Below are 13,900 nucleotides of genomic sequence, written 5' to 3'. Positions count from 1 at the left end.
CAGATTTTCAATGTCATAATAGAATTCGTTAATTGTTTGAGTAAAAGTAATTATTCAGCAGTAGTGTATAAAAAGTTAGAATGGCAGGAGCAGAAGATCAGAAGAAAAAATAAATGACAAGATGATAGATAATTTCAAATGGGTTAGGGTGAGATGAGAAGGGTAGAAAAATGTGGGATAAGAAAAACAAATAGTACTTTAATGACATTATGCCTAACTATGTATATAATATACTTGAATGTTTTGTGTTAACCTTGTGTTTTATCTTTTCTTTCTCAGTCACATAGAAAAAATTACAACATGGCAAGATCCTCGAAAAACTATGAACCAACCGCTGAATCACATGAGCCATCATCCTGCAGCTACTTCCACACCAATACCACAGAGGTCTATGGCAATGTCTCAGCCAAATCTCGGTGAGTACTGGATGTCACCTCTGTGCTGAAATTACAAAACAGAGAGGAGAGCCACCTTTTACTAACTTGTTTGCCAAACTAATTTTTGCTTCAAGAAGGGTAGCTCTGATTCTGCTTTCAGGGCTAAAAGTATGTTCTCCACTTCCTTTTCTTATTTTTTCCTCTGTAGATTTGGCAGCAAGTGAATTCATACTGTTTGAGGTGAAGTTCTAACATCTCATGCATTTTATTTTAGAGCCTCTGTGACAAATTTTTGATGTAGTAGTGAACACAGAAAAATAAGCTCTTCCTGTGCTTTTTCATTCAGAGGTGGTATAAAGCCTCTACAAGCCCACCATAGGACTTTCAGAGCTTACTGTGCAACGTGCTGTTAGATAATCTGCAGCCTTTCCTGTGTTTCTTCAGGTCAGAGGTTGTAGCTGGTTGGTTTGTTTGTTTATAGTGGTGGGGTTTTTTTTGTATAGTTAGGTTCTGCACTGAAAGCTACTTGCAAAATACTAAGAGGTCTGTTTTGCAGTATGAATTACCTAAAGACTTTCTATAATTGGTGTGGGTTCATTGCTGTTCCTGTTCAGCACTTCAAGCTTAAATATAAGCATCAGTGTATGTTCTTCTGCTTTTGTCAGATATGAGCCTTAGTGAAAACAAAGCTGTGAAAACTCTGAAAATTTTGAAGAAAAGAGTAAATGGAAGAAAACATTTTCATGTATAATTGAGAATTACAAATAATCCCTAATATTTCACTTCTGCAGTTTTAACTTCTCTACCACTCAAGAAAACAAGGAACAGATAGGTCTGTTTACAGGCTCAAGATCACAAGACTATGTCAAATAGGTAGTCTTAAAAACACAGACCAGATTCGTGTTCAGGATAATTTTTGGTAAGTTGGTCTCAAGATTTAATGATGATTCGTTTGCACTGTGGTTCATCAGGGCTGACTTCACATACCAAGAAAATGGTAAATCTTTGGCTGCCAGTGGTCCCCAATAGCACTAATGCAATATACATATTTACTTTTGTCTTAAATTTATAAGAAACACCTAGGCTGTCTCCTGAGGTAAGGAATTTCAGCTCTCTCTTCTACCTTTCTCTCAACAACTGTCCTGCTTGAATATATTCAGTAAAAAGTGCTGGTTACATTATATGGTTTAGCGGACAGTAGCAAATTGTATCATGAGAGTGAATATTTGAGGAAGAAACCTGAGTAAAATCTGAAAGGTTAGGGTGTACTGCAGTGTGTCATACTACATGGTAAAACTAACAATTGCTGTGCGTGTGTTACTTCAAACCACAGCTGTGTTTCGGTCAGTCTGTTTATAGCCATTCTGAAATGGCCAAGAGGTAAGAATAGGACAGTGGGGTTTTTTGTTCGGACCAAATCCTCAGCTTATGTTGATACCTGTTACGTTCTCTCTAATTAGAAAACAAAGGAGGTACCATAAATCAGGAGAGTGTACAGCAAGTTTTTCCCCCCATTTTGTCAGTGACAATGAATCAAAGCCAAATCCTGTACTGAGATACTTGTATACTGAATTTTAGAGGAGGGTCTTTCTCAAGATACAACGGATTAGAAATAAAAGCGGACACCTAATTAAGGGTCTGTTCTGCAAGGGATTTCAGGTGCCCAACGGGCATTTCCACATACTTCAAAATCTGTCATGTCAAATACAGACTACATTTCATTCAGTACCCTTCACATTTATAGATGAGGTTCCACTTTTGGTAGGTATTTATACAGTGCTTGGCATAGTGGTTTAGACCTGTGACTGAATTTCCTAAACATCAGCCCACTAGAAATAGTATGTAAAAATTTCCACAGCATCCATATTTACTTAATCAAGAAAATATTTGGCAATATGTTTTGGTGGACAACTTCTCATTCTGGTGGCTTTTGAAAGGCATGCTGTGACACTTTGGGAGCAAGCAAATCTGTTTGCACAGCTGAGTAGCACTTTCAGCACCATATTATTAAATTCAGCATCATGGTCCCTGATTTTCCAATCCACCTGTTTGAACTCTTTTATTTAAAAATATATTTTAAAATATTTAATATAGAAACTGTGTGTGTATATATACACACAGAGAAATTACAAGATTTCAGTAAGCTGCACAGAATATAGTAGCCTCTGAATACTGCGTGTGACAGTAAAATACATGAGAGTGCAGTTTGTAGTACTAAAGTAGAATGTCTCTATTTTGAAATTATCTTGGCCAAAAGGAAGGGTCTTTCTGCTCATTTGTGATGCTAACAGTGTTACTGCTAAACCTGCTTTCTTGGGTCTGCTCGGACATTAAAGTGAGCAATTTGTTGGTCTGGCAGTCAGACCTCTTAGCCAGAAGTGATTGTGCCAGCATCTTACAGACATCAGAGGGGAAATGGAAACTGGATACCAAGTTAAGCCCCTCTTCTGGCCATAATTCTGTAACTTTTTAGCAAATGAAGTCTATGCGTCTGTCTTTTGCCTTAGTGTTTTTTGGTACTGTAGGAATTGAAAGAAGTTTTTCTTTTGAAGATGTGCCACTTAAAAGAAAAGGATTTGAGTATTCCAGGTCTGCATACTGGTCTGCACTTCCAATTACTAACACATGTGTTTTCCTTGCTATGCTTCTTATGAAGAGATGGAAAATATGGTCTGTTTTCTACAGCTTGTTGCTTTCAGCAATATTGGCTGGGAAGCATACAAAGGGCACTTAAAAACATTCTATCAGAAGCACACAGTGTGACTAAGTGATACCAAATCATAGTATGCCTATGCTTGAGATACAGAGAAACATACAGTGAAAGTTCATTGAAATTAGTAGACAAGCCTTACAAAATCTGCTGTATTTTTCTACCTTTTTTCCTACCGTAGTTTTATGTTGTCTATATATGAGCTACACATACTAGTTTTCTTATAACTTCAGCAGTGTTAGTTTTCTCACTAGCATTTAAAGCATTGCTTTTTAAATGTTATATAACAAAGGCATCTGAAGGTATTTCTTCCTTTGATGCATCTTCTTAAATTTACAGAACACTAATACATGCTAGGCGGGTTTCCGTGCTCACTTATACGCACACCACCACTAAAGTCAGTGAAGTTTCATGAATGAAAAGGGAAATTTGTCCCAGAGGTTGAAAGCATATTGTTGCAGGTTGGCTTATATTCACACTTGTTCAGTCTGCTTTTTCTAAATATTTTACTTTTGTTTTTCTTCTAAGGCAGTTGGTAGATGGATACACTAAGGAAAGGACAACGTTAATGGGAGTCTTTTAACTCTATATTTTGCTGTTGGAATGCAAAGGGGGAGATGATCAGCCTCTGACTGAAGACAAGCAGAAACACTGTATTTCTTGCATCGTCATAAGTGCTTCATAAACCCCATTTTCTTTAGTGCTTAATCTGCACATGTATTAGTTTTCTGCGCATTCTGAAACAGTCTTTTTCAGCTGATTGATAAAGTATTAACTAACTCTTGCCAGTCAAATCCATTATTGTGGTAGAATCAAAGACCATATGTAGAAGGAGGGGATTTGTATACCCTTATTTTAGGCACCTAACCTAGGTCCCTGAATTAGGAGACCAAGCTCCATGGGCTTCCTGTGAATGAAAGGAAGGAGAGGATTGTTGCAGCACATCTAAGTTAATGGTCAAACTACTGCCTGACTTAAATGATTAAATTGTTCTCTGGAAGTGCCTAAGTCCAAGCTAGGGAAGCTGTTCTGCCTTAATGGCAGTCACTGGTGCAAGAAGATTGCAGAGTATAGTTTTTGGCTATGTGTAGCAAGATTTAGGGGAAAAAATTAGTCCCTTATAAAAGTTTCTTTTGCAACAATTTTTAATTAAATGCTGCTTGTTTTGTAGTCTTTTTCTATTCTGTGTTATGCAACACCCAAAACCATTGTTATTTTCATCCTGCTTTCTTCAAACTGTTTTAAAGAGATTCCTTTTGTGATTGTACTCTTCATCCAGTTGGTGAGCATAGTCTGGTCTTCATTTAAACGTTTCTCAAGTTGAACAGATTGTAACTTATTTTGACATAAAATAATAAAATCCTTTCATAGTGTTCATGTTTTCTATATAAATTAGCATGAATTTATATGTGTAAGTTCCTTAAAAAGCTCTTACAAAAAGACCAGACTGTTATCTGCAAAAAAATCTCAGAGGGCCTTCTGTGCAAAGTGGCGTACAGTCAGTTGTAGAATTTAGGAGTTACAGCAAATACCAGTTGGCGACTGCAAGGCCCAGTTATTCTAGGTCCTGTATGACTGACTAGGCTGTGTGTTAACTAATTCCCCAAGTTTGGTGGTTTGAGAGTTTTGGGCACTCTGCCACTTTGTAAAATGCCTCTGAGTTTATTTGGGCGTCGATAGGGGCTTTCAATTTATGTAACTAGAAACCATGGTTAAAATGTGTGTTTCGTCTAACTAAACTCACCGAAGTCCAACCAGGCTCGACGTCCCTGATCCTCCCTGATGCCTGGCTACCACTGTGATCATTGCTTCTCTATTCACAGTGGACAGTCCAGCATCAACAATAACAGAAACGCATACCTGATTTTACCACTTCACATTTTCTGCTTCTGGTACACAAGAGAACTTGTGTGACTCATCAGTCTTTGCATAGAGATGTGGTTGATGGGTGTAAAGGCTTTTAAAAGCTGCAGTTGTGTATGAGCTGGCTGTCAGGGAAGTAGTGACGAGGAGTGAACAGAGAGATGAGCAGAGCTATGATTTTGTAGATCCCTTAAGCATTTTAGCTGAGCCGTCTTCTCTTACCCTGTCTGTTTTTCCCCTCATAATCTATTATCTTCCATGTAATTTTGGGTGAGATGATCTTTCAAGGTCCTTTCCAACCTGGGCTGTTCTGTGATGATGTGGTGATGATGATAAACTTGTAAATTATTATCTTAGTGCATAGTATCTATTGGCCCAGCTAATCTTGCCTTCAGAAAACGTATCGCTCTTAATTCCAAACACTTGACATAACACCTTATAACTTATAACTATATGTCCATTAATATGTATATTTGCAGAAAAAAAAAAATTCATAGAGATGCTCAGTGTTATAATTCTTGAGGTTTCCGGTGTTCCAGTACTCTATCTGTATCTGGAGCAGATTGTTTTAATTTGTGTCTGTGCTGCTGGGTTTTTTATCTGTTTATCAGTTTATCTGCTAGTGGCATCCTCAGAGAGGTATAACAAACTGTGAACTCATTCAGATGGACTGAATTGAGGGACAGCTGCTAGAAGGTAAGTGATAATGTTATGAGCTTGCAAAGGTAAGGATGCCTGTTCTGGCATAAGGAAAGAAGCTAGATGAGTTTCCACACATGGCTGAGGGTTGGGGCCTGGCAAAATTTAAGGTTCTAATAATTCTGTTCATCCCAGAATGATTCAGGTGGGAAGGGGCCTTGGGAGATCTCTAACCCAACCTCCTGCTCAAAGCAGAGTCAGCTCTGAGATCAGACCAGATTGCTCAGGGCTTTATGCAATCAGGTCTTGAGAACTTTTGGGACAGATTAGAGCATCCTGATGCAATTCTTATGCTTTCATCACATAGGAGATTGGCACCACAAGAAAATGAGTGTTGTATCATCAACACTAGGTGGTGGAGTTTCAGAACATGTAATATACACTTAAGAATAGAGCACAATCTCTAGCAGAGGGAAGAGGGTGCTACATATATTTTTGTTTGCACTTGACACCTGCATTTTCACCTGATCAGGTAATGGGTAAATATAGAGTATAAGAAAAATAAAACATCATGGCACATCTGTGGTAGAAGCTAGTAATATTTATCTCCATTTTATACATCAAGCAGTTCAGGCATAAAACAGCGGAAAGCCCAATGTTAATTTGTTTAGGGTCAATGTATGCATTGATCCTGAGAGTTCAATAATAATAGCTTATTATGTCAAACTCCAGATGAAGAACTATTTGATTTTTACTTTCTTCCCTACTGAAGAAGAGAAAGCTCCTTGACTTACTTATAAGCTGACTCTTCTTGAGATCCACAGGCAGGCGTGACTCAAGTGATACAAGCAGGATAGTTTTTAATTATTAAATACACTCGTTCTCCAAGGTGAAAGACATGTATTACACAATAGAATTTAACATGGAGAGCATCTTACACTGACAACTGTTTGTGTTACAGAAATTCATCCATGAATCTAAAAAGTTTAGCTTTCAAGTGAATTGCTAATGGTAATTTAATTGGGTCTTGATACAACGGGGCTTATGGCACTTTGCCTCTGCTTTCTTTTTTTTTTTTAATCAGCCAGGAAATCCAACCAATAAAACAATGCAATAATCCTGTCTAGGAGCAATAAACACATGAACCGAAGTTTCCATATCCTGCCATGATAAAAGAGGTGTAGCTACTATTGTTTGAGGATGACAAAATGCAGTTTTGGTTACTGTGTCAAAGTGAGTCTGGCGATAAGAATGCAGAAAACTCCCAACATGTTTAAAAACAGGTGGTTTGTATTTTAGTGATAACTAGCATACATGAAATGGTCTAGATTTTGCAAGGCTTCATTTGCATTGGGTGGAAATTCGGCTACAAATGTGTAACATGGAGAGGAACATGTTTTTCCCTTGGTGTAGCCCATACCCTCCCAGCACCTGCACAGTGGACAAGCTTCCTGTTCCAGGTCATTTTTAATTACTGGATATCCTGAAAGAAGCAGACACAGTTCAGTTGTGGTTGATGTGAATAATTTGGCACCTGCTTGTGGTTAATTAAATAATACTTATAGGGGAGCTGAAATCATTGTAGAGGACTTGTACGTTCTGTGGGAATGAGAGTTTTATGACCCAGCTCTGGAAAAGAACATTTTTGGGCAGTTTTTTGTTATTTGCAATTAAAACCCTTAAGAAGTCATTTATCAGGCAGATTTCAGATGGAATAATTGATTTCTCTTTTAAGGACAGTGACTAATAGTTCCAGAGACTAATAGGAATTAACTTCAGTATCAGGTAAATTAAATCCACATATCTCAAAGGGGACACACCTTTAAAGCAGCAACTGACTATCTAGTAAGTCTGGAATGTTAAATTCTGATGTGTTCAAAAGAGGTGTTGGTGTTGTTTCAAAATCTAGTAATTTTTAATTTTAACACAAAGACGTTCCTGTTGGTGTAAGCATTACCCTTCAAGGTTAGTGATCTAAATATGTGCCAGTGCAAGAGTGGAGTGTCATTTTCATAGTTTTGAAGTAAATGAAATGCAAAAACCGAAGATTGCATGAGACAAGAGTAAAAATAATTTAATAAACATTTTAAATAATAATGGTCATCAGTAATTGGTCATGAGCATTAAAGCTGTGTCTCCAGTCAAGCAGCCCCCACCGTTGTTATTGATTTATTGTTGAAAGTGCTTACAGAGTAATCTCTAATCTTTTAAATAACTTCCTGATAAATGATAGCTTTGATGCTGCACCTGCAGGTTGTTTATTTGGGTTTTTTTAAGCTTGAACCATCGATGATGACAGGAAAGATTAGTTAAATGTGACTATCACAGAACTTAACGTAACAGATTAAAACTGTTGAGAAATTTCTGTATAGCTATTTTCAGCCCAGAAATCTGAATAAAGGAATCTCTGTGCAGTGGGATAGTACAACTTTTTGGTTTAATACTTTACAGATTTTTGGAACAAAATGCACCAGAACTGAAAAGCAGCATTTTTTGCTGACCTTGTTGGAAGACTAATGCTGTTTCTGGGAAATAAGTGAAACAAGCAGTTCTTTGTTGGCAGAAGCGGAGAGAGAAAAGGAGGGGAGCCTAGCCTTTTTTTCTTTACAATGTCGTGACTGAGTGAAAACTGTAATATGGCTGGGTTCGTTCATTTTTTTTTAAACGTCTATAGACATTTGTTTTTCATCAGACTGTGTTGCGTGACACCTGATGCTGGCCAGTTCGTATGAATTAGGCTCTGGGCTGTCTATAAGCAGAGTAGAGAAAAAGATCCCTGGTTGCATCCAGACACTTCTGACACTAAAATAATACAAGTTGGTACAATCGGTTCAGTGCATGTGTCAGAAACAGTTTACATGTGCATGTTTTGGCTTCTGCAACTTGCCAGAGTCTCTTGCCCACAAAATAATCCTTGCTTAGTATATATCCAGCACAGCCATCAACAGTAGGGTCTCCTACAATGTCAGAAAACCTAATTCACTAGAATATTATTATAATTAATTTAAAAGCAAACAAAAGCAATAAAAGAGTTTTTTTCCTTTTTCATCTAACTGAAAAAAGAAAATTATATAGGTCTAACTTGAGATGTGTACTAAATAGTTGTAATTCCATGAACTGCAGTGAAACTGTGGCTACAGACTCCAGGTTTGGAACTTTAGCTCCACATTTTTACTCGCTTTCATTTGAGCTGGAAAATTGTGTAATAGCTGTTTATTGAAGAGACTTACTTCATTTTGCAAAATAAATTTGTTTTTTCCCAAGAGAACTGAATTGAAGGCCACCCTGAGTCTGTGTGCTAGAATGGTGAATACTTTTAACCTGCTAAGTTATATCTGATCTCCTTTACCACAGGGTGACAGCTATTTGAGCTTTTTATATTTTTCTTTTGCAGAACTTTAGAAATGTTACACTGGGAGTGCCAAACCCTGCCTAGTGAATTTAAGCTTACTGAAGACCAGCTGGTTTTCCTTGGTTACCTTTTGACCTCTCAAAAACAGTTCAGAGGTCCTAAGGCTCCCCAGACCACAGGCTGAAAAGAGTTGTTAGAATGTCACCTATTTATTAGATGAGTGTCATTGTACTGAAATCAGTATTTATACTGGGTAGTCTAGTTGGAGCATGAACTACAGGTTTGTTTTTTTAACCTGAACTTGATTATGTTCCTCATAGCATTCAAATATAAATTAAGAATTCAAATATAAATAATAGCAGGCATTAATAAAATTGCCTAAATAGCTCAAAAAATATGCCATATGGTTATATCATAAAGAACAGAGATTTGTAGAATGTCATTGTATTGTTAGGTTGCTCACTGGAGTTGACACAAGACTTCCCTTTGACTTCACTGGGCTCATTCAGACCTTCAGTGATAAAGCTATATTAAAAAACAGTGTTTCTGAACTGTTCAGTACAGGAGTTCAGCTCTGGTTCAGTTGAATAATTCTGGGAAAAGCAGTTGGGTAGAAGACTTTGCTCAGGCTAAGCTTATGTATATACCACAGGCGTAATTTTTCCATTGTTGGGATTCTTTTCATTCCAAGTAGTATATTTAAAGATTCACTATTAATTGAAATCTGGACAATATCAGACATATCAAACATGCTTAAAGGTATTCAAGATACTATATTTTTCTGTCTTCCCCATGCATATCATTGTAGCTCTACCTGTAAGAAAAGCAACTTACCGTTTATGAATTTTTTTTCTTGTTATTTGAAGAACTCACACAGTGGAAAATGCAAAAGCAGTGAGAAGTCTTGGTCCTGTAGTAACTATGTCATCATACTTTTCCACACTTCTTTTGAGGAGACTGGAGTCCTGCCTGGATGCTGGGTTTAGCCCAAGTAGACAGCGTTGCAGGACAAAACTTTCCTGATGTTACATATAGTGTTGTGCATAGAAAATATGGGATGGGGGACAGAGGAAAAAGAGGGAGATAATTTTAACTGATCATAACTGTTGGCACAATTATATGGGAGACAAATGTGACCACAGATTTTAACGTTGTTGATTCGGTAAAGAAAATGTCTAGAAAGATGCAGGTAATTACCTGTAAAAGCACACTTCATTACCAATTGATGTATAAACGAGAGGTTGATAATAGCAAGATTCAGCTGTTCTGTTCAGACTTACTTTTGGAATTGTCCTGTCTAAGGCAGTGTTTTAATTTGTCCAGATTTGTAAACTTCAGTGTCATTTTTGCAGGCATAGATTAGGTAAAAATATGTAATGATTTTCAGCAAAAAAACAGGTCACAAAAAAGGTTTCCAGCAAATCTGAACCTTGGTTTTTATTTATTTTGTGGAAGGTCCAGTCATATTAGTTGTATCATTCTGGGACTACATACATAAGAAACTTTTTGCCACAGTAAAGGAAACAATCATATTTTCTGTCATGAAATGTGGAGAAGCATACACAGGACCAATACAATCTGATCCTTTGACTTTACAATCTGTAGAGACTTTTTCTGTAATACTATTGGTATGGGATTAAGTTACTTTTCCTATGTGGCAAAACACAAATCAGTCGCTAGTGTATTTTGGCTTAGTCCCAGAGGTACCTTGCCATAGTCTCCCTGTGCAGTCAGAAAGTTTGAGATGTTAGAAAACATTGCAGTCTCCTCTCCAGCAGAGAAGCGAGCTCAGTGGAGCTGCAGTATGTCCAGTTGCCTCCAGATGCGGTTTCCTTTTTTAGCTTGAATTACTTAAATTGAGGTAGTGCTTAAGGATTTTTTTTTAATATTGGTTTTGAATTACTGGTTTCCAGCATCCTGACTGAAAAGTACTAAAGAGTGCATCAGATCAGTTGTACTGTGTCTGAACAGAAAGTCCAGTATTTTGCAGAATCATTTAGTTTACTGTCCAAGTGCTCTGCACTCACCCTGTGTTTGTACTGGGTTTGGCTGGGATGGAGTTAATTTCACAGCAGCCTCTATGGTGCTGTGTTTTGGATTTGTGACTAAAACAGTGTTGATAACACACCGCTGTTTTGGCTGTGCCTGAGGAGAGCTTGCAGAGCATTGAGGCATTCTGGTTTTTCCCACTGAAACTGTACAGGGGTTCACAAGAAGTTGGGAGGTGACACTGCTGAGACAGCTACCTGAATTACCTAAGGGGATATTCCATACCATATGATGCCATGCTCAGCAATAAAAGGTCAGAGGAAGGGGGGACGTTCATGGTTATGGCATTTGTCTTCCCAAGTAAGCCTCACATGTGCTGAGTACCTGCTTTGCAGGAAGTGGCTAAACATCTGCTGATGGGAACTCAAGAATAAATTACTTCGCTTTGCTTGTGTGTGCAGCTTTGCCTCACTTATTAAACTGTCTTTATCTCATCCCACAAGTTTTTCTTGCTTTTGCTCTTCTAGTTCTCTCCCCATCCAGCTGGTGAGGGAGGAATTGAGTGACCACCTGCATGGGGGCTTAGTTGCTGGCTGGCGCGAGGCCCAATCCGCCACAGCAGGACAACTGCAATTTTCGGAAACTGGATGGACTTACTGCATATTTGCACTATATTGAACCACCTATTCCCAGTAAGCCCCATTGTTGGATTTGGTTTGTGTACTCACACACACTAAACAGCACATGCAGATTTCTGCCAAACATCTCAAAGCCTTGCAGCCAGCTGTCTTCCTAGTGGATTTGTTCAGTGTCCCTTTTCCCCATCTGTCCGAACTCCAATGGCAAATGCTTTTGATTGCAGCTTGTGCAGCACTACTGTGTTAGGTTTCCTGAAGCATCATTCAGTACCTTTCACTGCTCTGCCAAACTGCAGGATTTCTGGACCAGTAGTTCATTTAGGAGGATTATGAGTGCTGCGGGTGTTGCATTAGTACTGCCAGTGCCTGTCCCTGCGCCTCTGGCTTTGTGTGTAACATCACTGCATTTCCTTTCTGTGCATCATTTGTCTCCAGTAATCCAGCTGCCACTAGGTTTGCAGGGAACATGGAAAGATTGTTTATCATTGGTGTGCTTGCTTTATGTTCTTTGACCTGGACATTTCTTTAGGTCCTCTGATTCTCTTGGGTGAGAATTTCTCAGAGATAATAGCTGTTGATGTAGGAAGCTGCAGTCTTCAGTATAAGTCTGTCCGCATTCAGGTAGTGTAGTCATCTTTCTTTACCTTGAGAGCATTATGCAGAGAATCCCAAATCTGAAATTGTATGAAGATCTAGCCCAAGTCTGATATGATCATCTAAAGCTGGTGATAATACACTTCCACAAAATGAAGTGGGTGCTTTTGCACTGCAGTCTGTGGGTTCCAGGAGACTTACCTTGCGGATCAAATGACATCTACATGCCCCTGGAGAAGTTATGCTGGATGACATGCTGGCATCTCTGTGCTATACTCTCCAGAACTCCTGCTTCTGGAAGCACATTGCAAAGATGGTTTAGACACGCCTGCATGCTTTCCACAAGATCCAGAAGGATTTATTACCATGGACTTTGCACCACCTACAGGTAATAAAGCTGCCTCTAGACCCAAACTGGTCCTGGATATATAGCAGAGGCTAATTCACACCTGTTAGATGCAGCTAGTACTGATCTGCGTACATCTTTAAATTAACCTGTACTCTGAACAAACCATATAGGTAGTACTTGGAAAATTTACTGTATTTCACTGCTGGCTTACCTGGACGATATCAAAGCTGGATACTATTTTTAGCACCATCAACCAAAAGAACTTTTGTCTTGGGTAAATCAGGAGCCCATACAGCGTCTTTGGATTGCTTAACATCAGAAGTACTGGACTTGTTGAGCAATTGCAAAGTCCTTCACTGAAAATGACTGATACCAACAATCACAATTTACACAACAGTATAAGATGCCTAAGGGTGTCTCTGGCACCAAAACTTTTAAAGTGTTTCTGTTCCTCACAGTCTTTGACTGTTGTGTACATTCTGGGAATTTCCATCACTATCTTCCTGTGCCTACCAGACTACGTTCTCAGTCAGCCTGTCTCTTCTTAATTTGTAGCTCCTTTAGCTGGAGCCAATATACTTGTTCAGCACTACTGGCTGTTACTGTTGGTTTTATTTTCCTGGATGTTTCCGTTAGATTTTCCCTGGTACTTGAAGATATTTTGCTATCAGTTATATTGTTTTCCTCAGAGCAGAGTCATGCTTTCTCTGAGTGTTTCCTGCCCCTGAACCAGGAACTCTTCATGTATATGAGATTACACATATGAAGGCTTTATCTGCTCCCTGTGGGTATTTGCTAGTGCACAAACTGTATGGAGTTTTTTAGTGCCCAAATCACCTAATGTGGGCCAAGAACTGTGCTGAGGAAAGCAGCAGTGGCTGCAGGGTGGCTATTTACTGAGGGGAAAAGGAGCAAGCACTTCCTCTTCTGTGCACAGCATGTCTTCGGCCTCGTGATTTATCCGCTGGAATTGTTTCAAACTGGAGATGATGTGCTGCTTTTCATATGGCCCAGGCTTCAGTAGTCCCCAGGACGGCAAAAGGCAGTGCTTTTCAAAAGTCTGGTGGACCATTTGGACAGGCTGCTTTGACACATTCCACATGCCATTACATGTGAACTGCTGGTATAGAAAAGCCCTAAAACTTAACACATTAACTGAAGGCTTACTCATAATAATTTCAGTGCCTTTCAGCGGAACCAATGCAAAAGAGTACTTCCAAAGCTGCCATGATTTAATTGCTCTTCATGTAGTTCCCAGCGTCAGCTTTTTTATTACTGTACATGTAACATTTTGACCCTTAGGATATATTTTTAGAGCAGCTGAATGCATCAGTTTTTGTGGGAAGTGCGACAGAATGCCTCAGGTTTTTGTTTCATTTTGTTTTCTGT

The 13,900-nt window shown here is 38.7% G+C and overlaps 1 protein-coding gene across 1 annotated transcript in view; it reads left to right on the top strand.

Moving 5' to 3' along the window:
- WWTR1 (WW domain containing transcription regulator 1) overlaps window positions 1–13,900 on the top strand; it is an 82,306-nt gene that overhangs the window by 48,543 nt on the left and 19,863 nt on the right. The window contains exon 2 of the mRNA XM_064457773.1: window positions 280–416. Within this exon, the coding sequence (XP_064313843.1) occupies window positions 280–416 (137 nt within the window). The remainder of the gene's footprint in view (window positions 1–279; window positions 417–13,900) is intronic.

This window comes from Phalacrocorax carbo, chromosome 7, assembly GCF_963921805.1.
Source record: "Phalacrocorax carbo chromosome 7, bPhaCar2.1, whole genome shotgun sequence".
In the NCBI taxonomy this organism is placed as follows: Eukaryota; Metazoa; Chordata; class Aves; order Suliformes; family Phalacrocoracidae; genus Phalacrocorax; species Phalacrocorax carbo.
This window is presented reverse-complemented; position numbering and strand designations above follow the sequence as displayed.